General features: G+C 35.8%; 2 protein-coding genes across 6 annotated transcripts in view; one reads left to right on the top strand and one right to left on the bottom strand.

Moving 5' to 3' along the window:
• The window catches only part of Fucta (glycoprotein 3-alpha-L-fucosyltransferase A), a 428,362-nt gene that overhangs the window by 339,282 nt on the left and 62,693 nt on the right, over positions 1-26,387 (top strand). The window lies entirely within an intron of this gene.
• The window catches only part of LOC143345934 (EGFR adapter protein), a 270,232-nt gene that overhangs the window by 44,312 nt on the left and 199,533 nt on the right, over positions 1-26,387 (bottom strand). The window contains exons 1-2 of one of the 5 annotated variants that reach the window (XM_076773561.1): positions 17,411-17,447; positions 9,544-11,732 (exon numbers count right to left, since the gene is read on the bottom strand). The exons of 3 other annotated variants lie outside the window; for them this stretch is intronic. In XM_076773561.1, the coding sequence (XP_076629676.1) occupies positions 9,544-9,768 (225 nt within the window). In that variant the 5' untranslated portion in view covers positions 9,769-11,732; positions 17,411-17,447. Of the gene's footprint in view, positions 1-9,543; positions 11,797-17,410; positions 17,448-26,387 lie in introns of those variants that run through there. One more of the 5 variants, XM_076773562.1, reaches the window with a different exon arrangement.

A 26,387-nucleotide genomic window follows, 5' to 3' on the forward strand; every position in this document is an offset into this window, starting at 1 on the left:
GCTTTCGAGCGAAGGAAAATACCACAAAAAGGTGCTTTCAGTTCTACAACAAAACGAGAAGGGAGAATGAGCGAGTGAGTTCGAGTGGCACGACGAATCCACGACGAAGCCATTACTACGTTCTTTGCCGGGGAAGTAATGTGTTATTGAGGAGCTACCAGGTGTAACTTATGCCTCCACCGAGGCTCGAGAGTTCATATTGTACCTGGAGCTCCTATGAAGTGCTCCGACAATAATGGGCCACCCTTTGTGCATGATGCTCTATTGATGTCGAGAGGAATTCCGTAACGTCTGCGACCTGGAAGCAGTCTCTTTCTCTCTCTCTGTACTTCTCCCTTCCTCTTCTCTGTCTCTCTCTTTCTTTCACCGATCTCTCCCTCTGGCTCACCTGGGGTATCTGGTTCTTTTCTTAACCTGAAATATCTACGTTTCGACTGCGGTCCACGCCGAGGACGAAAACGAGTATCGTATATGGGACGCATACTATTGTCGGGGGCACAAGAGGCGAGTTACCTAGACCCACCTGGATCTTTCAAGACTGTCGACTCCATCGAGGCATCCATTCGAGGGGTCTCTCGTGTGCCTCGATCGAATTTGGACTCTATTATCTAAGGGCTCGTTAAAAGACTTCGGGGGTTTTGTCTGCGGACACGCTGGAGCGAGATCAATCTCGTGTTTTCCATTGTCGACGGCGGCGAGGGTGTCCAGGATGTCGTTTCAATGGGTTTCTGAGGGTTGCTAGACGGGCACGGAAAGTCTTCTTATAGAAATAACTCTTGACAACGTCATTCAGAATATCTTCTAAGGACCTTATCGATATTCTTATCAGAAGTCCAATTTTATGAATATATTGTTTGTACACGTTGGGATAAAATCATTTGTCTCAAGCTTCGTCGAACAATCTTTTGCTATCTTCACGATTTCCCATTTTTTCGAGTCTTGAACGTGCATTTCGTAGGCTTTTAGAAACGTTTGTAGATCATCACAATTCATCTTCTATGATTGTTGACGAGTCTGTTTTTATACTTTTTAAATGGTACAAATCACAATCTTTTCAACATGAACTTTTCATTAATTATGATTTCATTTTAGTCGAAATTATTATATCGAAGGATGTCTTTTTCCCCTTGTAATTAATGTTACTTATGCGATTCAGCATCCTCATTTTTGTTCATATTTTCTAATGTTTATCTTAAAAAAATGTAAATATAAAGAATCAACTGGTGTTGGGAAATGAATATATTGTTCAAATCCCACGCATCGTATTTTTAAATTTACAACTATTAAATTAATTTTCTTGACAATATATGGATACACAAAATCCTTCACAGGAAAACACATTCAAACTTTGATTTAGAACACGCATTATGTGCAGTTAATTTATACTTTTTACACAAAAACGAGACTACCAACAATGATCGATGGAGGAAAAGGATGTAATTTATGAATTTGTTATATGAAAGGCAGGGACTAAGGACTGGATAGTAGCTAATTTTCCCGTTATAATCCTACACTACCTCCCATAACTACAGGATGCTTGCATGTCCGGTTTGGAAAATGCAAATTAATATTCAGGACATAATTTTCCGTTACGATGTTATTATCTTATTTTGTAATATTTACTGATGTTAAATTATTATTTTATTGTACAATTTATAATATATGCAAGCAATTAAAATAAACGTGCAATAAATAAGATTGCTTGAAGATAGCACGAAGATAAACGATGGGAATATTGCAAGATAGCAGGTATGAAATTAACATTGAAATAATTGCACAATTAGCAAGAAACTACGTAGCAGATGCATTAAAGAAAACGCTTCAAGATTGATCACTATCTTTTCGGTAAAATCTTTAAAATATAATATTTATTAAACAGATACGTTTCTTATTTAAACAACTATAATTCTTGAAGTAATACTGATTTGATGAATTTTTCATAGGTTTTTCTCACTTTACGGTATTAAGGTACAACTTTTTCATCATTCACAGAATTTTTAAACATTCTTCAGTAGAATACACGTTGTTTGCATTTCGAAACATTAAAATCCTCCAATCCATTCATTAGTTATGATTTTTTAAACATGCGCATGAAATTTCGGGGAAATATTTCTGTAATGAATTTTTTTCTCGAAAGTGGTTAGGATTTCGGGGATATGTCTATTCACCAAAAATGATTGTAATTGACCCCTGCAATCGAAAATAATTTTTTCAGAGTGATTTGAGGTTTTTCAATTTCGTCGAAAAATTTGCTTTCCTTCCTCAATTTTGTTCTCGAAAGTGCGAAGGATTTCGGAGGTATGTGTATTCACCAAAAATGGTTGTATTGGACTCCAGAACCTAGAAATAATTTTTTTAGAACGATTCGAAATTTTTTCTTTTCGTCGAAAAATCTAGACACCTACCCCCTGTCGATTTTTCTTAAAAATTCGTTTTTCATTTTTAGCAATTTTGTTTAACACCCGATAGAAAAGTTGCCTTATACTTTTTTGTAGGTACCCATGAGCTCTACTTCAGAAAAAAGTTTCATTGAAGTATATTCACAATTGTAGGAGTTATGGCTGTTTGAAAATTGGACCATTTTTATGGGGTTTTTCTCATTTTGCGGGGTCAAGGACCAACTTTTCGAACATTTTTGCGAGTTGTACATATTGTCCATCAAAATACGCGTAGTTTGCTTTTTTAAACATTAAAATCGTCCAATCCGTTCAGAAGTTATGACGTTTTGAAGATTCGCATGAAAATTCGGGCAGACATTTCTGGCCAGAAATTAGATTTTCGGTAAGGAATTTTTTTCTCGAAAATGTGTAGGATTTCGGGGGTATGTCTATTGACCAAAAATGATTGTAATTAACCTCTGCAACTAAAAATAATTTTTTCAGAACGATTTGAAATTTTTTCAGAATGGTTTGAAGTCAGTGAATAATTTCTCAATTGATCGCCATTCATGAGTCTAATATCACTTCCGAATTTTCAGGTCGGTATGCCAGTCAGAGTGGGTCACAAAAAGTCCACAAAGGTGTAAGATCTACCCGTATATACCTTGCCTGTGGTGGAAGTACGAGCAACTCCCATCGAGGTTTCTTTTATTACGAAACGCGCGAGGGCGAGACGTTCGAACGTCGGAATCTGTTAGCGTACGTTATCTGCTCGTCTTATTAGAATATTCTGCAATGCTCGTCCCACTCGAACGCATTGGGCAATGAGAAAACTGTGAACGCCGATCGTTCTTTGTGCAGGATATCGATTATACGTTCTCACGTGAACAGGAATAAGAGTATGCCTGGTTGTTTCATTTACTATCACTCTCGCTTAATCTCAGGGTGAAGAGGCGATCCAACTTATGGAGACCTACTAACATTTCATCGAATCGTGGTCGTTACGTAATTGCTGGAACAGAGTAAGATGGAATCGGAATCGCAAGCATTTTTCGTGATTCCCCATAACGATCGTATCAACTGACTTTGAAGACATCCAACTTTTTATTTCGTTAACACGTTCGTGGACATCAATGCTGTAGTATTTATTTTTATTCTGATGCAAAATTATATGAATTTATAAGCTATATTATCATGCATTCAATTCTATATAGTTTTTATTTTTCGAAATTATTATGCACTTTAACGTAATGGCTGAACAATAAATCACCTGTCTATTTTTGCAGTTCATTGAAACTATAGCTAAAGTCGTACACTATGTGTCAGAGCACGTTTCACCTGATAAATAAATTCAGTTGTTAATTTTTATATGCAATTTACGTAATATAAGAAATATTGTGCAAATGAATTTTCGATAGACTTTTCCATAATAAATTTTTACCACATACGATATACTTGGGAAAAGTATCTCGGAATCGAGTAGTGTTTTTAAAATTAATATTGACAGATAAATTTTAATACTTTCTAAATTATATACAGTTACTCCCTCACCTGTATTCGTACAGTATAATGATTCGTATTTTTTCCATTTATATTTACTAAATATTGTTTAGTGAACTGTGTTTACTTCCATTTACAAAGTAGATTTTTTCTATTTTTTTAATATTAACAAGTATTGCACAATCATAAAATCGATAGAGAAGTATAACATAAACAATATACAAATCAACAATATGTGCCCAACGTTGTATAACTTCGACGACCAATTTTACTTTTAATTTATTCTTATACCAGTTTCAAAAACAACGGTTCAATTCATAAGAAACAAGCTTTTTCTTCATTCATAGCAAATCACCATTGTAGTGCACGAATACAAGTGGGAGTAACAGTATGTATATATTTTGTACGAATTTATTTTTCCCCATAGTAGTAGAAAATTTTCAATTATTTTCTCTACAAGACGATTATGCGTTTTTCCAACAAGGAATCGATATATTTCCGAAATTGTTTCGCGTCCAGCGTTCTTGCAGCGTCAACAGTAAGGAATAAAACAGAATTTTTTGCAAGGCGGTGGTCCCTTTTTCGGATAAGTCCTTAAGTTGTGTCCTGGCCTGTTCGTTGCTTCTGCTAAGGTCATGGTTCAAGTGGCGGCAATTAACGTACTCTGTTCTCTCGGCTAACCTTTTAATCTCTCAACCACGCCGGTTTATCTAAATTGTGCTAGCTGGTAGTGTGGGAACGGTGTACACAAAGTGTCGCGGGGAGGAAGTAGAGCGTATGCATTGCGATAAATGCGTCTGGGCTGAGCATGACTTTAAAGGGCGGAGCTAAAAAAGGATTGAAGACGATTTACGTGGACAGCGGCGATAAGGGCTTTCACAGCATTACTCCTCGCTATTTATTTATCTTTTCTATTTTTGTGCCAGCGCGTTCGAACGTTCGTGCATCAGACTGCACGCCAGAATCGTCGGGGACAGTAATAAATAGGACTATTTATGTTTCTCTAAATTCTCGACATGCGTGATTCCATAACAAAGCACAACTATTATATTTAATACCGTCCAACCGTTAAATTTACGACGGTCCTACGCAACTGGGGTCGAACAATAGCGTCGAAACGGTAGAAGACGAGCAAATTAAAAAATCTCGGAAAAATTCGAAGGTTCAAGGATTTTAAACCTTTACTCTTTAAATTAAAAATACACAGACTTTTTTTATACACCAATCAATACGTTTTTTTTACTACCTACAAATAATAGTAATCTTTGAACTTCTATATTAAGAATGTTAGTGTCAAGAATTATTTTTAATATTAAGAATGAATATTGGCATTGTCGAAGTTGTGACTTCTTGAAAAATATCTAAAGGATGAGTTCAATGACCTATTGAATCAAGGCCACTCAAGGTCAATCAAGGTCAAATATAAATACTTTAGTATATACATCGTTTTAGAAGATACTTTTTAATTTAATAAGAAGTAAATTTACTTATTTATCATTGATGTGCGAATATTCTGAAAACTTTTATTTTGTTATTACTAAACTCGTGTTTTCTTGTGTTTCAAACCCTCTAGTTTGTTTTATTTCTTCGATGTTGGTATAAATTCGGTTGTCTAATGAATATTTTTATTCTTTTTTCAAACGCCCACTGTCCTCGTAAATGGCCAGTGACAGGTCGTCAGGTACGAATTAACTCCTACTTGGCAGTCGACACACTGTGGTTACTTATATGTATATTGATAATCAATAACTTTCTGTACACATGCCCGAAGCATCAACGTAGTATTAATTAATTATTCGTTTCCAACGACAACATCAATAGGTACATCGATGGCTCGAAATAAATAATTTTGAGAAATTTTCGAAATTCGATAATACACGACATCAAAACGTGAATCGAAAGTTTTATTATTAATGAAAGAAACAGTCTGAATATATTTTATTTCAACTCTGTCAATACTATTATTTGTACTCCTGCTTCTATAATTCGAATTTTGTCACGGACAAATTTCATTCGTGATCGTCGAATATAAATTTTACTATTCGCCCGTTAACTAGCTTCGCCATAATCGCCTTAATGTCGAATCGAAAGGTCCGTCAATGGACTCTAATTTACGGAATGGATTCACCGAACGAAACACAAACGGAAGTTGGTTTATGAATGAATCCAACACCAATACGGTCGTGAATAAAATTTGCCCGACGCCTCTGTATCGGGGGTTCCTCGATTCCAGGAAACTCGCATAAGTGTGAGCGTAAGGAGCACGAAGGACTGCTGAAATATCAGTATGTATTATGCAGGTACTCTATCGGTAAAGAAGCACGAAGTAGCAAGCATAGGCATCCGATGCCATGAGCAGCTATAAGTACTTACGGACCTGAGGAATGTGCCCGTCCGATCCCACGGCTTATCCCCTCCTCTCTCTTTCTCTTTTCTCTCTCACTTTCTCTTTCTCTCTCTCGTCTCTCCTGGACGGTAATATCGCTAAGGTTAGGCTGCCCGAAGGCTTCTGTGTAAGTATATTTGAATGATCGGTGACTCCTCGATCCGGCATACTCGACGTTCTATTTGCGGATTAGTCGACTTTTTCTCATTTTTTGTTCATCGATCAAATCGATAAAACTGGTCAATGTCGTTCGATACGACGGAACAAAGCAACGAGGAGACACAGAGAATCAACACTCGCCATTTTATTAAATTGCAGACGCTGCAACGATGGAAATTTCTTTGTATCTGTTGATCATCGGTAAATATGGTCGTCGAAGTTGCCTAATTATTTTAACGGTATGCAGAGAATGTTAGGAATGTTAGAGATTAGCTCTTAGAAATTATCAGGTGCGCCTCTTTAAGGTAACTTTAACCTCTCTCTTTCGGATGGATTTCAAGCAGATAGCAGAGTTTCTCAGTATGCCACGAAATCTTTTCCCTCCCCCTCCCCCATAAGAAATACCTTCGTCAGTTTATATATTTATTCGTTCGACTTCCCTGAAGTCCTAACTTTTTCCATGGGGTTCTCTCTAGGACTCGTTGCATCGTACGTCTTGGAAGTAATCCATGGGCTCTTTAGATTTTCTTGTAGCTTTTTCCCGCGGCCATGTTTGGATTAACCAGTTCGTTTAAGACTTACTAGGATAGTGGACCTATTTAACACGTCAACCGGTCGAACAGGTACAAAATAGCATGAGAAGTGACAGGTTGTTGTTACTGTACAGTATGCATTACGTTTCTGCCCGACAGGCGAAAATCGCTGCGCGTTATTTTCAATTCGTTCCGTTGAATCTGCACCGATATTCGGTGCTACGATTTAAAAAAGAAAATACGAAGCATTCTGTTACGAATAGAGAAATATTTTCTAACCGGTTGGATATCGATCTGTGACGTCAAATGGTTAGATTTTTCAAAGATTAGAAACCCTAAGTCTGCTTTAGACATTGTATGTATTAAAAATTTTGCCAATTTTGTAATCTTTTTATTTCTAAAATTTCAAATCTTGAAATTTATTTATAAAAGTGAAATCTCTGGAGACATAGTCGTATCATTGATAAAGAATTCTCCTGTAAACCATTTTTGTAATTTAGGGATCCATTCATTTTATTTTGTTTCGTATTTCTTAATGACTTCTTTTTTCGACTAAAATTTGTTGCATAGTACTTTGGATGGCTACTTTGAATTACGTACCAATTTTGAGTAAGTTCAGTGTCCCTAAGAAAATTTATATAATAATGACAGTTTACCATCAAATATATAAAATAAATTAAATATCACTATAGTTAATTAAATTTGATACATGACTCAATTCACATTTCGCCGGGATTCTTAATTTTGATTGTTCCAAATAGGTAATTAAACATTCAAAAAATTTTTAAAACGCCAACCTATAGTACGATTATTCAATTAGTTTAATTTCTCAAACATTAAAAGACACACATAAAAGAGTATCGAATATGAAAAACGTTTTACTTTCATCGAGCTTCAAATTTATTATTTTCGTGCTCGTTAAAGCAGTAATTTCACAATTTATCTATCCACCGGGTATGGAAATATTGCAAAAATAGGATAATACCCTAATTGGTAGTTAATTATCTTGTTTCGTCTTGGCGAAACAATAGGGACTCGCTTTCGCGAGTTCCTACCTGCCATATGCACCGGCAGCGTTTGGGGTTGTATTACTGCAACCTAATCGCGATTGGTTAATGCCGTAAGGTGTTCTCGGTGACTTCCAGGGGCGTACAAAACGAGCGACGACAGGTTTCCGAATGAAAAGAAAGACAAAAAAAATTGGGGTCATTTTAACAACATGATCGTTTCTTCCCATGAAAATTAAGTTTCACACAGACTCATTTTCTCTTTTCCGTGCAGTCGTTGAAAACTACTAGTAAATTCTGTGCTATTGGCAGTATACCTCATTATTCATTTTTATAATGCAGTTAATTAAGTACAAAAATAATAAATTCTCTCTTTTGCTTCGAAACGATCCTCGTGATGGAAATTTCGCGATAATGAATAGTATTAACTAGAAAATCGATGTAATTTTTCTATGAAAATTAAGTGTTGTATAAGGTCCATTTATTCTTTTTGTTGTAATCGTTGAAAACTATCAAAAATTCCGTGCTGTAATGTTCCTTACTGTACATTTGTATTATGCAAGCAATTAAACATAAAAATAATAAATTCTTTCTGTCCTTTATAATAATCCTTGTGATAAATATTCTATAATAAGGAATAGTATTAACTGAAAAATTGATGTAATCTTTCTATGAAAATTAAGTTTCACGTAAGGCCCATTTTCTCTTTTCGTTGTACTCGTTGAAAGCTATTCAAAATTCTGTGCTATAATGCACCTTATTGATCATTTGTATCATGCAGTTAATTAAAAATAGAAATAATAAATTCTTTCTTTCCTTTATAATAATCCTTGTGATAAATATTCTATGATAAGAAATAGTATTAACTGGAAAATTGATGTAATCTTTTTATGAAAATTAAGTTTCACGAAAGGCCCATTTTCCCTTGTTGTTGTAGTAGTTGAAAACTTAAAAATTCTATGTTATTGACAGCATATCATGCACTTTATTATCCATTTGCTTCGTGCAGTTAATTAAACATAAATAAAATAAAATCTTTCTTTTCCTTTATAATAATCTTTGCGATAGAGATTCCACGATAGTAAAAAGTACTAACTGGAAAGTCAATGTAATCTATTACATAGCTATAGATAGAGATTCCACGATAATATATTAACTGGAAAACCAATGTAATCTTACTATGAAAATTAAGTGCTACATAAGGCTCATTTTCTCTTTCTTTGCAATCGTTAAAAACTATACAAAATATAGCTATAATTAGAGATTCCACGATAATATATTTACTGGAAAACCAATGTAATTTTACAATGAAAATTAAGTGCTATTTGAGGCCCATTTTCTCTTTCTTTGCAGTCATTAAAAACTATATAAAATTCCTTACTACAATGCACTATATTATCCATTTCTAATAATTCAGTCAATTAAATATAAAACTAATAAACTCATTCGGTCCCTTCACAGCAATCTCCACGACAATAAAAAGTAACAACCGTAAGATCGATATAATCTTCGTTCATCGATTTCTTAACGCGCTATCGAGCGTTAGTGTATAGTAGGTATTCAGTTTCGTAAAAACTTACTTTGAGTTTTTGAGTGTGACCGCATCGACAACAGCAGTACGACATGTAGTCGGGCAATGCTGGCATAAACTTCAGCTGTTCTTGTTGCTGCGAGTACTCGTCTACAAGCTTGCGATACTGCACCCTGAAGATGGGCCTCGTCGTGCTCTGCGAGCCTTTACCAAGGCGTCCCATAATCGCAGAGAATGCGGCCAGGGTTTTGCGCCTGCGTGTGAACCTCCTCATGCCACGGCGACCGTTGCACCTCTTCGTCTTCCAACTCGATTCGAAGCGCACGGCTCGCGGCTTTCGCCGAATTTTGGAAATTTTTTCGACTTTACGACACACGCCCTTTAATTAATCCACGAACGTCCCCTCGTTCTTCCGATCATTCTTACTCGATCGTTGCACGATTGGCTGACAGTACTCAAACGGCCCATGGGCCCGTCGCGGTGCACCGTCCGCGGCAAAAATTCACAATTCCTCATCGACGGTCTACCATCGTCGTAAATCAAAGACAATAGGCCACGAACTTTCATACTTTGTCATGGGAGGCGATTTTCAATGGAACCTAACGTTAATCCCATCCGTTTTGGCACCCACTTGTTCACGGCACACACTTTCTAATTCGTATAGTAATCGCATACCGTCTCGGTACGCGCTCGACACCGCCCTGTGGAATCTTCATTCACTTATCAGCGAGCACACTTCTCCAGGAATTCACTTTGTACGGCTTACGATAAATCGTATTCTTCCCTACGCTTCGGGAACAAATCGATGATTTACCTCGTGCGGCCAGAAAAATCTTCCACTTGGATCACGCACGGTTAAAAATACCTCGCGAGAACCACGACGCGGGGCACGTTTCACAATGATCGACACGCGCGTTTCTGTTACGGGTTGACGTACCCTGGAACAACAATCTCTACGTCGCGCTACTTTTCCATTTCCAAAGTGGTCGTCTAATATATCAGGACAATTCCACGCGTTATCGAGGAACGATTTTCGAGAATTAACCGTGACCCGGCCGGTTGCAAGATATATTATCGTTGGCAGGTGATCATCCGTCTCTGATCCGGCAGACCGGTCCGATCGCTTTACGCGTGGGACACGCACGGAAGATCGAGGGCTCCACTTCGTGGCGTACGTAGTCTTCACCGAGTGTCGTTCTGCATGCCGATCCGCGGAAACCGGTTAACGAGTTCGAAGCTGCCTTTCGCTTCGTCCTCGTCGACTGTCAACCATACTTGCGTCTACCAGCAGCGTGTTAAGTCCATGGCTCGTCTCTCTCTCGCACCGTTACCGTTTTATCGTTACGGTCGTACGACGTGCCCCGACCGACTAGGATTATTCCCATTCAACTTTACGGAATGGCGTTTCAACAATGGCAACCGTCGTACGAAGCAATATTACAATAACGATCCGAACTCGCACGCCGCACGCTCGAGCTCGCTGTTTCTTTCGCGCATTTTCCCTTTTTCGCGTGCACTGCCGGATACGGGCCCGTTACGCGGTCTCGATTCAACATTTTTCACCAAATTCAAGTCTCCGTTTGGCGGTTTCGCGCGTCTACTTTCTACTGTCAACCGCGAGAAGAAACGATCTCCGTCGATCTTCCTCCCGCCCCCACCCACTACTGGACGTTTCGTTTTCGGTTTCGACAGAAGCCAGTCCAGGTGGTGGTCCGGACCGAGCGGCCTAGAGCATTGCTAGCGTGCTCGACGATGGCAATATACCTCCCGGTACGTATAGAGAGAAACTGAAGTCGAAAGAGGAACACGGAGCAGGAGTAGCACCAGGCGGCCCACACGGCTCTATCCCCACCAAACCGCGAAACCGAGCGGAGCGGCCGACCGATCTCTTCTCCTCCGACCGCTTTCTTGCTCCAACTGCGGCATTGAACACGTTCAACGGCAGCTGGCGAATACCAGCTATCTCGTTCCTCGTCCCTCCGCGTCCTACGCCATGGTTCTCCTTCTTCCGAGAGAGCAGCACTCTCGAGAGAGAGCCGGCAACGCGCCGATCGCATGAGTTTGCGATTCGCGTTCTTTGACCTCCTGCCGGCACGATCTGCGGACTCGTGTCGGACTACGGACGTTACTTTTGATGCCTTGCAGCTCCGTAAGCGTCGCGACGCCGGGTCGAGGCGTCGTCGTCGACCGGGGGGACCGTCGATTTCGTCGATCGCGAACGAGTCGTATTCGCGCTTTCTGTGGCTCCGTCGATATTCGAGGTGGGAGATTTTTGGAGTTGGAACCGATGGGGTGAAAATTCGTTTTCGAAAATAATGAACAAATTAACCCCTTATCGTGCAATGACAAGTCTGACACGTGACAAGTTCTTGAAGGTCAAGTTTTACAATCGTGAGGCTACTCACTCGTTATTAATTATTATACGGGGTATTCGGCCACCACTGAGAAAAATTTTAATGGGAGATTCTGGAGGCCACAATAAGACGAAAATTAAGAATACTAATTTGTTGATAGAGACTTCGTTAAAAAGTTATTAACAATTAAATTCAAAAATTTTAAATCGTTTTGGAAAAATTATTTTTGGTTGCAGGGATCAATTATAAGCATTTTTTGTGAATAGACATATCCCTGAAATCCTACCCACTTTCGAGAAAAAAATTCCTATAGGTACTGAAATTTTTCGACGAAATTAAAAAATTTCAAACCGTTCTGAAAAAATTATTTTCAGTTGCGGGAGTTAATTACAATCATTTTCGGTAAATAGACATACCCCCGAAATCCTAACCACTTTCGAGAAAAAAATTCTTTACCGAAAATCTAATGTGAGGCCAGAAATGCTTCCCTGAAATTTCATGCGAATCTTTAAAATGTCATAATTCCTGAACGGATTGGACGATTTTAATGTTTAAAAAAGCAAACTACGCGTATTTTGGTGCAGAATATGTTCAAATCGCAAAAATATTCGAAAAGTTGGTTCTTGACCTCGCAAAATGAGAAAAACCCTCCAAAAATGGCTTAATTTTCAAACAGGCATAACTCCTATAATAGTGAATATATTTCAATGAAACTTTTTTTCGAAGTAGTGGTCATGGGTACCTACAAGAAAGTATTATACAACTTTTCTGTAGGGTGTCAAATAAAATTACTAAAAATCAAAAACAAATTTTTAAGAAAAATCGACAGGGGGGTATAGGTGCCTAAATTTTTCCACGAAAAAAAAAATTTCAAAACGTTCTGAAAAAATTATTTTTAGTTACGGAGGTCAATTACAATTATTTTTGGTGAATAGACATACCCCCGAAATCCTGTGCATTTTCGAGAAAAAAATTCAGTACGGGCAGAACTTTAAACGTTAATAATTTTTTAACGAAGCCTCCATCAACAAATTAGTATTCTTGATTTTCGTCTTATTTTGACCTCTAGAATCTCTCATTAAAATTTTTCCGAGGGGTGACCGAACATACTGTATGTTAAAATCGACACATGTTTACATTCATTAGCTATTCGTAAAACAAATCTATACTTTTCCGTGGCCATTTCTTGTACGGACAAATTTAAACAAAATTACATAGCACACGTTTGAAAAATTATTTGAAATTAATTCGTACATCAAGGGGTTAATATCGACAAATGCACCTAGTTGTATACGAATCTTTGTATTGCTTCTAAAATTTTTCAAAGGAATGAAACCAATGATCAATACGTAAATCTCTGTGAATTAATAAACAATTTCTCCATCCCGTGTGGGGTTATTCATCTCCAATCCGATTTATTAATTTCAACAAACTGTATATAGAAAAACCTTCTCTCTTTTCAATCGATGAACTGTCATAATTCGTACGAAGCTTCATTTTTGAGAAAATCGAGTTTGAATAACAGTTTGAAGTAACAGTGCTCGAGTTGGGCATTAATTAATACATGTTTCGTCGATTATACTACGAATAACATTTCAATTGCGACATACTGTCATCGAGATATCTGAGGTTGGAGATTTTTGGAGTTGGAACCGATATGGGGTGAAAATTCGTTTTTCGCGGCGTCGATGGGCCCGCGCGAAACGAGCGAGTAATTTTCGCGATCGCTGCGGGCAGTGCGAGTACCGTTAGATACCGGCAGATTCCGTAGCCACAAGTAGAAAGTAGCTAATCTTGCATGGAGGAGTACTGGTATTAATGTTCTCTGTGCATTTATGACTCGACGAAACGAACGTGCCTGTCAGCATGTATCAGAGTCGGCTCGAGTTTATTCGCGATCGAGGAGGAAGAATGATTGCTGGGGGTGCACGGGTCTGGGTTAGTCGGGTCGAGGAATGAATATTTGGCGAGGGTGATTTTTTCGATTTACGCTTGATCTTTGAGATTTTTTTCACCCCTTGACGTACGATTTAATTTCAAATAATTTTTCAAACGCCTACTATTCAGTTTTGTTTAAGTTTGTTCGTACAAGAAATTACCATGAAAAAGGATGGATTTGTTTTATGTATACCTTGTGAATATAAATATGAAAAGAATATTGGAAGAGGGTGATTTTTCGATAGGATTGCTAACTTACTCTTTGGAATTTGACGTATGATTTAATTTCAAATAATTTGTCAAGCATGTACTATTTAATTTTGTTTAAATTTGTACTAGAAATGGCTATGAAAAAGAATAGATTTGTTCTATATATACCTCACGAATGTAAAAATGTTTTCTTCTTTAAGATTTGTTAACCCCTTGACGTACGATTTAATTTCAAATAATTTTTCAATCGTGTACTATTTAATTTTATTTAAGTATGATCGAATAGATTTATTTTATGTATACCACGTGAATGTAAAAATATACTGATTTTTTTTATATAAAACTTGATGAGTGAGTAGCCTCATAATTGTGAAAGATATCAAGAATTTGTAATGAATCAGACTCATCATTGTAATGTTTTCGTATTCATATTTACTAATATAAAGAAATACTATATTTTTATTTTAGTAAAAAAGCATTTGAAAAGACGAATTAACGTATTAAAATACCCATTATGAAGCAACCTTGGCACAGTTCAAGGTCACAAAAAAGTAGAAGTCGAAGTAAACGAAAATGAAAGTATTAATTTGTGCCATACTTAGATGATATGCTCGAAATTTGCTTTTCCAGCTTGTAAACACTCTTGTAATCTGCTACTAAATGAATGATTAATCACATAAGTACTCTCTTCTCGTCAGCATCATTCTTCACGTGTTCATAATGTGTTACTAATCTTATATTTCAAAGCTGAAACCAGTGAACAAGCTAATGAAAATCACTGTCATTACATCGAAACAAACAAGGGGAACAGTGTTCATTTACTTTCATATCTGTATATCGAACGAAAAAATATAGTATTTTATATAATATACAAATACAAATGATGATCTATAAAATTTACTTGGACAACGATTCCCTTGTACGATTTTTTTCAATTAATGCAAAATGAAAAATTAAAATGAGTTCATTAACGAATGATAATAAAATAATGACGAACGATTCTGTGTATTGTGTTCCACGACGAGTCTAAGTCGCTATATTTTAAGCTAACAGAGATATTCATTTACAGAATTACAATTTTTTTTATTTAAAAATTATCGAACGGCTTCAATTTATGTTATGATAATTTTATTTTGTTCTCGAAGAAATAAAATAGAATATTTATAATCAGATTGCACGGGTAATTTACAAGTTTCTTCTGGTTCTCGAGTTTAAAAATATGTGACTCGTAGTTACCTAGATAACATATTTTCTGTCCCCCTTTAAAAATTACCCAGCAATTAATACCAAGACGGAAGTAATATATTGACCACAGATAGGTTTTATTGGAATGCTAGTATCGATGTCCCCTTAATAACATCGTCATTCACAAAGCACGAAGCCACGACGAAGATAAAAAGATAGATGTCAGCCATAGGAAATAAACCGCGCGAAGAAAGTAGCCATAAATTACGGAATATCTTTCGGTTATCGAAATAAATGGGAAAAGGTCGTGCAATCGCAGATTTACAAGATTCAAAGCTTTCGAAAGAAAATAATCGTGAGTCGATTTTCTACACAGGATAAAAGTACAGTTTTTTCTCGATATATTCTATAAAAATTGATCTAACAATTTGGGAACAAGTTTCAAACGTCGAAGAATACCGTTCGATACTGAAGCATTTTCGAGAAAAGTGTCAAAATTAAAAATAAAATTATTTCATTTGATTTTTTAAAAATCTGGATCTACCAAAAATATTTAAAACAACACTGAAAAGAAGCAAAGTTTTCGATATTAGCTGATACACCAAGATAAACAAGGAAACATAGTATAATCGTAGATTTACGTTGTTCCGAACTTTCAGAAGGAAATAATTGAGATCCGAGGGTCTTCTTGCGCGAACTACCCCGGTTTTTCTCGGTGTATACGAAAAGTTAGGAACACTAATCCTGTTCTCAAATTTAGTTAGTGCAGTTTCGAGGGGAAATGGGCTGGACGAGTACGAGGCAGTAAAGGTGGGACGCCAGTAGCCAGAGCTTGTAAATGATCTTGAGTTAATCGGCAACCCTCGCTAATTTAATGTGCTTACAAGAGATTCCGCTCGGCCCTGTGTTCGACGCGAATTTCACAGAGCCTTTCGGCGCGTTCCTAACGCAGGAATAAGTCAGTCGACGTTGTCCAGTTACGGATTTAGAAGACCTACAAAAAGGAGGGTTAAAAAAAAAATCGAGAAAAAAATTTGAGACGTCAAGTACTCCGCAAATTTTAAAATAAATTAGATATTTTTCAACGAATAAAGAAATTTGGCCAATTAAGGGGGAAGTCTCATAGCTAGTTTTGCATCCATTCGTAAAATTATCATTTGCAACAAGTACTTGATCTATTCCTGTTTTTTTACTAAAATAAAATTCTTTGCAATATTGTTTGGTAACGTTCTGTCGCGAAGCATTTTTCTGTCGCATTTTTACTCGTAACATTTTGTCGTGCAACCGTTTCGAAGGGTGGATTTAAAAACTAGCACAATATAAAAGTTTGCAACATGCGATGCTATGCATTCGTAATTTAGATTGTGATAAAAGTTTGCATGAATCTGGCGAGCTTTTAATTTTCAACAAAGTTGCGTAATAATTGTTACACTAATAGACGTAACAAGAAAACTTTGTTGAAAATGATGCTTCTGGTTTTTCGATGAACGGTCCTCGTCTCGACGCTATTTAGACTAAAAATGCACAAACGTCCTTTAATTATTTTTACTCGAAAGTTTAACGTTTTATAAATTTCAGCTTCTATAATTCTAAAATTTTAAGAGTATCGATCTCATACAATATCCATCAATTTACTAAAATATTTCATCGGAGTATCAAGCTTTGCATTAAATGAAAACAAAAATTTTTATTCTCGTTCTTCGAGTTTTAATTAATTCACGAATATAAATATAAAATTGACAGAGGGTTAATTACAAATCCTTGAATTATTTTTACTCAAAATTCATCATTCATATTATAAACTTCAATCACACGTATTTCCAATTTTAATAGTATTAATCTCTTGCAATATCTGTCAATTTCCTAAAATATTTTATGAAAATATTACACTTTGCATTAAATGAAAAATTAACGAAAATTTGTATTCTTGTGACTCGAACGAGTTTCAATTAATTCAGGTACGTATAAATAACCGAGGAACAATTTCTACCTCGGAGGGTGGTATAAAATTTCTGCAACAGAGGGTTAATTACCAACGTTAACGAGGCAGTGTTTAGCGCGGTCCTAGTAAATCCTTTTTCTCGTTTGAATTTGCAACCAAGGATGAGGATGTTACTTTTTGTCGCATCACCGTCGTCGTCTACGTCTTTTTCGTAGTTGCCCGATGGCGGGGGATGCTCGGGTAGGGGTAATAAAAAGCCAGAAAAAGTCCGAGGCTGCATACCTTACATAGTCGCACGCCTCCACGCGACTCCTGTCCTGCGAACCGTCGCGGTGCTCTGTTCTGTTCCTTCCTAACGGTTTCACCCGGTCGGGGACGCCGTATACCCTGCACTTTGAACCTCTCTCTTAAATCTTTATTTAGCAAGAACCTTTAAGGGTCCTCGGTGCGTTTAATGGCACCTTTGATGTTCCGGCCAAGTCGGCTTACGATCGTTTATGATTAAACTATTTCTCGAACAGTCGACGCTGTTAAGCAGGAAAGGCCAGTTCTTGCGTCATTTCGAAACGCACGTAGTATGACGAATTAATTTTTTACCCGGTTTAATAATAGCAATTCGCGTGGAAACGACGAAGACGTAATTTGCACTTTTTTTCTTTTTTTGCCGCCGCTGCGCTATAGATCATTCTTTGGAATGTCCTTGCGCAGCAAAACAGTATTACGCGTTGCGTTCTCTCCAACCAGCCAATGTGAGACGAACTTCATCCGAAAATTAAATATTCTTTTTCTATGTTTTCAAACTTTTAAAATTGTATATATAAATGTTTGCATTGTAAATTTTTTAAATTAAAAAGAATTTATATATTGTGCACAAATTTACCAATAATGTTTGAAACATCAAATTGAACACTGTAGACCATAGACTATCTCATAAAGGAAAGTTAAATTATTGTGCGTTAAGGGGTTAAAAATCTTGGCTATAAATAATTTCGAATCGAATTACTAGTCTTCAAGTCGCTTCCATTTTGCACTCCGACTAAATATTAAACGCGTTAATAAATTAAACCGAATGAAGAAAGTCATGGAGACTCCAGATAAATTGCAAAGATGACCTTCCCGAGCCGTCAACCCTGTCATCCCCCTTAATCCATGTTTGTCCTCGTTATCGTTGCACACCCAGGACTTCGAACGAAAGAACAAAATTAAACTCTGTTTTTCGTCGGTTCTCTAAACCGCTTTTCGTGACAGGACAGCCAAACGAAGGAGCGCCTCGCGCTGAAGGGAATCGTTCATCGTTGATCAAATCTCCTGTCTCTTTTGACAAAAACGTCGCTAGCGTGGCCAGTATCGCGTTCATCAAGGGAAACTTGTCATGACCGTCGCGAGTAAGAAGCCCACGGGTGATCCACGAACCCATACAGCCGCTCGATTTGCTCTATTTCACCACGGACGCTGATGTAACTACGGGGTGAGGCCGCAAGAAGCGAAATGAGGGTATAACGTCCGAAAGAAGGGAGCGTACACAGCCGCCAACTAGGTACCACTATTATCTGTACGAGAATGCCAAGGTCAACCTCATTCCGAGCCAACGGTGACCAGTATCGGTGCATGTGCCCGCTTGCTGACATCGTTCTGTCCAGAAGTTACCAACGATTTTTACCATTTCTCGAAATTCATCATCTTTTGAAAATTTTTTCAGTCGATGTAGCTCAAAGTTCAGTTATGATAACAGGAGTCGTGTTCGTAGTATGTTATAATTCCGATGATGACTCAAATTGTAAATCGTTTGAGTTATTATTGCTTACTTGAGTCTACAAATATTGTTGTTTTAAAATTAATCTCAAAAGGTGACTTATTTTATCCTTATTTACGAATTCTTCCTAGTTAAATTATGAGCTACAAAATTTTATTAAGTCGAGGTCTATAGTCTATGTATGCAATAGAGTTGATATTTAGTCATCTACAGAGTCTTAATAAATTATAATACCGACTATGATTCAAATTGTAAATCTGAGTTATCATTCCTTGTCTAAGTCTACAAATATAATTGTTTTTGGAATAAAATTAATCTCAAAAAGTGACTTATTTTATCCTTTTATTTACGAACTTCTCCCAGTTAAATTATAAGTAGACTTTATGTAGACTTATGTTTACGCATTTATGGGAAATTTTAATTCTCAAAAAAACTACACAATGCACTTAACATGCAAAAATATAAGAAATATTTAAAATAAGATCCGAATTATTGCATTTCTCGGTTGAGATAACCCTTTATAAAACTTTCATTTTATTAATTCTATTAATAAAAATATGAATTTGCATAATGATCCACAAGATCTAATTATAAGCTGCCAAATTTCATTAAATTTGTGATCCACGTACGCGATAACTGACAAATTTTCAAAGTGATATTTCTCGATGACAGAAGAACGCATGACAAATTTTATTTTACATTTTTCTTTCGTTCCGTAAAAACTCACCCCTTCGTAATCGTTTACGACCGCATGGACACCCTGTATAACGAGCAAAAATCTAAGCTATTTGCAGAGAAAGTTTCTAGCCGACGATCTAGTCGGTTCTTACTTACAGAATTTCTTTATAAGGTACAACAGGTCGCGGATTCCTAGAAGCATAGGTGGTAAATTCCGGAGACTGATCGCGGCTGTTGCTATAGCATCCCGTCCAAAGGGAGAGATTTATGGCTGTGCTTGTCACAGTCCAGGACAATCTGCTTTGTGGATACTTCTGTTCTAATTGAACAAGTTTTTCGATGCCTACTTGAACTTCAGATGGGACAATAGCCATTTTTATTGCGTACACTTTTGTTACTTTAGTTGCGTGCTTTTCATAAAATATATCCTGCTTTTTGCGGACGCAATTTTTCATTTTTATATTACAGAAAAATATTTCAAACTCATCAGTAATATGAATACTAATAGATTTCATTGTTTCTGAAACATTTCAGTATATGTACAATATTTAATATTTAATACAAACTATTTCGGATTAACTTCGTTTCAAAGTATCGTTGTTCACTGCTCAACGAAGTATGAATTGCAGTTCCGGGTCGAATTACCATCATTAACTATGTAGCATAATCTATTCGAAACTGCAACTCATCGTTTCAGATAGGGATTTTTTCCTCGGCTGATAGAATCGTGATCTTATTTCGCGTTCACGATAAAGAAAATGCAGATGCATGTGTGTAGATCGAAAACTTCGATCGTGCTTCGAGAACAACTATTGTTCTGTATTGAATTAAAGTGAAACCTTTATTACGCGTTTCTTACTCCTTATAGTGTCAATTATATTGAACAAGAATGTTGAAATATAGAGTTATAACATTACACTTCGAATATCAATATTAGATATCTGAAATGACCCTTTTCTTAAATCTTTAAATTCATATTTTGATTAATGGAATTAATGAAATGGGAACTTTGTAGAGGGTTACCTCAAATTCTAAATATAATAATTCGTTTCTTACTTGAAGTATTTCTTATATTTTTGCATATTCAGTGCTTTATGTAGTTTTTTGAGAATTTAAATTTCCAATAGGTACATAACCATCCGCAGCCTAATTATAATACGTCGAATGTTGATTCAAACATGCTCTTTTCAAAATAATGAATATATTAATATTAATATCGACGAACATTTCTGTACATAAATCTTTGTATTGTTTTTAAGATTTTCTGAAGAGAGCTGAGATCAATGATCGATACAGAAATCTTTATGTCCAATCTGATTTATTAATTTTAACAAATTGCACATAGAGAAACCTTCTCTCTTTTCAATCTATGAACTATCATAATTCGTACGGAGCTTCGTTTTCGAGAAAATCGAGTTTGAATAACAGTTTGAAGTAACAGTGCTCGAGTTGGCCATTAACTAATAATTTCATCGACTGTACTACGAATAACAATTCAATTGCAACACACTGTCATCGGGAGTCCATTGTAGGGTGCGGACAGTAGGCATTTTAGCTTTGAAAATCGACGTTGATTAGTATTGACCTTCGACAAATATTGTTCACTGGGCAATCATTAGTGTTATGCAGTTGGAAAGGAAACGATGGCAAACAGATAACGGAATGGAACAGGTGGTTTTCTATTCAACTTTCGCACGCGACTATAGACGGCGCGGATAGAAGTTCCTATGAAAAGTAACTGCCATTTGTGCAGGTGCATAGTGTTGGCATTTGGCGTCGCGAGCATTGCCAGGCGATTACTATGAAAGCCTGGCTAAGGTTGCACCGTTATCGTCGCGCACTTTTGACATCAAACAAAACCACAAAAACCGCAGACATTGCCTTCTATCACGGAACACGGAAGACTCCTAATATGCGGAAGAATGTTTCTGCCATCTCCGAAACATTCTTCGGAATCTTTCTTCGCGACAAGGGCAGCGTTTTCCGCGGCATAAAACGTTATTAACCGAAAGAAACAAGCGCCGTTCGAAATAATGGTACGTATCTCGAAATTGAAACACGAGCATTGGAACGTATGTACTTGTACACGCGAAGGAAAAGCTTCGACGAAATCTGCGAATAAGTCGTTAATAACCATTAACACTTAGTATGAATATGTACAGTTACTCCCAACTCGTATTCGTACACTTATAATCGTGATTTGAAATGAAAGAGACTTGTTTCTTATGAATTCCTATTTACGTAGTTTTATATTCGTATGAATTCTTTTTATTTAATTTTACAAAATTTTGTTTATTATACTTATGTTACGAAATAGCTTTTTTTTAAATATTAATAAGAAAGTAATGGTTAATTATACGATAATAATAATACCATAAGAAAGTTAATTATATAATAATAATAATAATGGTCAAATACGTGGTATTTTCCCAAGCTGTCATCCATCATTTTGCACTGGTCGCGATTAATGTAGCTTCATTTCATTAATAAAACGAGAATCAATATTTACAATGTGGCATAATCATAAAGTTTTAATTTTGATTTATTCCTATACCAGTTTCAAAAACAACGGTTCAATTCATAAGAAACAAGCTTTTTTCTCATTTATAGTGAATCACTGTTACAGTGTACAAATACGAATGGAGATAATTGTACGTACATATGTATACACTTTTAAATAGAAATACAAAAGAATAAATTGTACGGTAAATAATGAACGTCAGAAAAATTTTATTTTATTTAACTATAGCACCACATGAATATGTATATATTATACTATAGAAGTGAATCATAAATGATTTTAATAATCTGTATGATCACCTCTTTTCATTATGAATTGAAACATATGATCTGCAAAGTTATGATTCTTAAAAATTTTTTCCTAGAAACTCATTGTTTATCGTACCCTTTTAACCGATATAATAGATTCCTTTTGCATTTCTATACGAAAGTTCGAAGCATTTAAAGATATTTGTGCATTGGAAAAAAGTATTTCTCTTAACACGAAAATGAAAAAATTGTAAGAAAGATGTTCGAAGGCTTTTTTGCAGTCACGGAGGTTGACAATGATTGATGTATAGTACTTAATCTTAGTACGCTATGCGCAATCCGTAAGCACTTGCCTCACTGAAACGAATGTCTATTTCACACTTTTTGCAAACAGAATGTGCACTGATGGTTGTGGAAATAGAAAATAGGGTTAAGAATAAACTGCTATAAACCTTTTACATTTTTAGAAATTTTATAAAGGTTTTATAAACTTTAAGAAAATATTGTGGAAGTTGAGTTGTTACCAATGTTATTTTAATTCATTTAATATTTTGTGAAAGGGAAAAATACCAACCCAGACGATTACTTTTTGTATTTATAGTTTGAATTTGTTTGTTTCCTTTATGAATAAATCTGTAAGGGTTAACTATTTTCATTCACAAGTACAGTGATCGTGAATAACAAAAATACAACTGTGAATATACTATACGCGAATGAACGTTCAAAATGAACAACATTCAATAACGACGAGCAGTGAAAGCACACTTTAATCAGCAACTGTGAACTGGAAACATTGAAATTTGCATTCGCTGGTCAAATTAGTAAAGGTAAATATTTATTGATAAGCCTATAAATCAATTCATTCAATGTTACGGTAAACAAATACAGGATAATTATAGAAACGGAAGCAAACTGTAGATCTTTTCTAAATAAATATGAAACAAATTCATAAAGGAAAATTTGGATCCACCGAAATTATAAATAAAGTTAGAAGAGCTAAAAGACAAGAAAAATTAACCAGCAGTTTTGCATGATTTATATAAAAATAGATATTTATTCATACTTTTACTCGTAAATAATCTAAAAATGAAAGGTACACAATATTCGTAGACGCAATAAACATTTGGATTAAGATATCAAAGGTTTCGTAAAGCTTTGCATACGAATCCTGTTTTATAATCCGTGTTTCCTGACGCTTCACAGTTAAAACATAAATATATGTTTCGAATATGAAAAAAAAAATTCTTTGCATTCAATATATCTCTATTCATTATCAGTCTATAGATATTGAAATGATTTTCTTCTAAAGAAACGTACTGGAAACATTGAATAACGTTGAATCTAGTTGTTGATTTTCTCGTGTAATATTTGCGTTTGAATACAGCCCTGCACTTCGTATCTCTGTTCATTAATCTAGGCTTCTGTCGATTCAAACTTGTTCCCTTTAATGCTTTGCATGTTATTAATGAATGTTTACGCCGATTCTCGTTGTACTCAATTAGCAACGAGAGCAAAGCAATACGTTTGGTAAATGCTTTTGATGATTTAAAATAATTTTATGATGCATTACTGTTTTGCTCGTAATAATATTCGATAAATTATGAAATCATCGATCATCGTTATTTTTATTAAAGGAGCTCCTGATCCATAAAATTAAACACGGCGTAAGAAAAATATTTGGCGAATCGTACTTTAATTAACCGTATCATGCAATTTTACAATTTAAAAGTAATTCTGTATATTATATTACCGTTTCGTATTAATATTTGAAATATTGTAAAATTGTTAATTAAACGAATTTCTATTAATAAGAGGAACGAGGGTTGGTTAATAAAATTATGTGAAACAAATTAAATGTATCTCTTGATTAATATTTGTAGTAATTTCGTTAGAATTCAGCATATTTCTAGAAACAGTATACTTCTTCCGCCGCGTATGAGCATTGTGGTTAAAAATTGTCTGAGTTACGAGTTCCGAATTATTTTTACCGCGCGTCCAAGATTTCTTTCTTTGCCATGAAAAATGGGGAAACAATCCGGCGTGACGGCTGTTAGGGCAGCGAATGCACGAAAAATCGTGTCAGCTACCGTGCACGAGAGTAAAAAACTTCAACTATTTCAGTCTTCGTAAAAGATTAAAAAAGAAGAGGAGCAGAAAGGAAGCCACTGATTCAGCATTCGTCGCGAAGGCTTACCAAACGTTTTACTGTTTTCGGGAAACGTCCAATTTTAAAACCTAAAACACTGACCAAACTTACGTTTCATGAGTTTCAATATTCGATGTTACAAATCGCGTTTAAGTGTTGTAAATTGAACGATCATTCATATGATACACATAAGAATTTATTTTTTTAGAAATGAATATTTACAAAGACCATAACCAAACATTGACGTGTAAATAAATGAATTTAAATGGATTGTTTTGATCTCAATTTGAATCTTCGACCATGTTCTATCAGTTAAAAATATTGCAAGTTTAAGAGCAAATATATGATGTCCCAAGAAAGGAAGCCCTCTTATTTATATATAAAAATTAAGAAATGAGAAACCCCTTTTATGCTCTTCTTGATTTTAATCCTTTACATTCCAAACAGTTGTTTGTCGACACTTAACTCCAAAGAGGTTTTTCTCAGATTTCCGTGTTACACAATGGATCGTACGACTCGCTTTCAACGATTAAATTGTTGTTAACCAAACGTAAGCATACGCAAATTAACGTAGTTTAAAAGGTGGTAACGTTGGTCATAAAACTAGAACGCTTCTAAGAACCCTGGGCAGTAAACCTAGCCTTAGGAGTACAAAGAATGCAATAAAAAACAGTTTCATTATTCGTTTACTTCTATTATTTTGCATCTAGTTTCTCCGTTTCAAACTGAACGAATCACTGCGTTACCTTTATAATTTTCTTACAATGCTTGCTTGTTCCTTTGTCTGCGACGCAAAGAAACAACCAAGCGCCGCGGTCATAATCGCAGGTCAGGTGCACGATGCTCTATTATGCACAGAGGTACTGATGAAACATTGGAATACCAATTAGAACTTTCGCCACTCCATGAATATAAAACATTTCTCGGACTGTATCTTTCGCATAGTCTCATACCTTGGACTTCAAAAATTTAGACAACAAAACGAGTGAAAGGAAGCTAGAAGGCGAGATTAATCAAAATTGAAGGCTAAGCTCGATTCTCGATCATACAAAGTACAAAGACGATAGAAACGCTGCATAATGATTTTTTTAAACTTTGGCTGTGAATGCATTCGTCATTGACATTCGTGAAATTCCGATTTTTCCACTTATGCATTTTGCAGCGATTTTACAAACATATATGGCAGAAAACTTCGTTTCATCGTATGACTGGTATAAAATGCCACTTTATTCGCACAACATTCTTATTCACGGTGACAATAGTATTTCTATAGCGTTATTACCAATTGGACTCAGAAGCAGCTGCAGTAGCTTTAAATAAGAACATAATAAAATTCAAATAGATTACGTAAAAAGCTGCAAACTTTAATGTATTACTTAGATACTTTTTCAAGTTCGATATATTGATATTTAAAACAAGATTTAATACAAATATGATGAAAAGTTATTTATTGTCGTTGCTAAATTGTTTATGGATCAAATAAATAAGGGAACTGATTTCTTGAACATAAGCATGGAGTGCTCGATAAAACAGAATTCTCTGTTGTACCGACCAAGTATCCGATCGCGAATTCGCGGCCATCTTGTTTAAGTTCCAGAGCTACGATTATTCACTCATTTCAGCATAAATAAGTCACTGATAGTAGAAATTTAAGCAGGATATTAGTATGTACTTCTCTCAAACTGTTCCAGGTCTACTAAAACGATGAATATTCAAAAGATTTCAACGTCTTAACCGTACAGTTATCCTTTCCTGCGCGACAAGCATACTTACTCCATTAGAAACAAGTATACCGGAGTATTTATAAGAATACTCGTGTATATAAAACTCTGAGTACAAGATTATAAAACCACACTTCACATCGGATAAAAATAAGTTTGGTTCGCCGCGAGGGGTAAAAATGTCGCAATAATTTATC

The sequence above is a fragment of the Colletes latitarsis genome, chromosome 9, assembly GCF_051014445.1.
Source record: "Colletes latitarsis isolate SP2378_abdomen chromosome 9, iyColLati1, whole genome shotgun sequence".
NCBI lineage: Eukaryota > Metazoa > Arthropoda > Insecta > Hymenoptera > Colletidae > Colletes > Colletes latitarsis.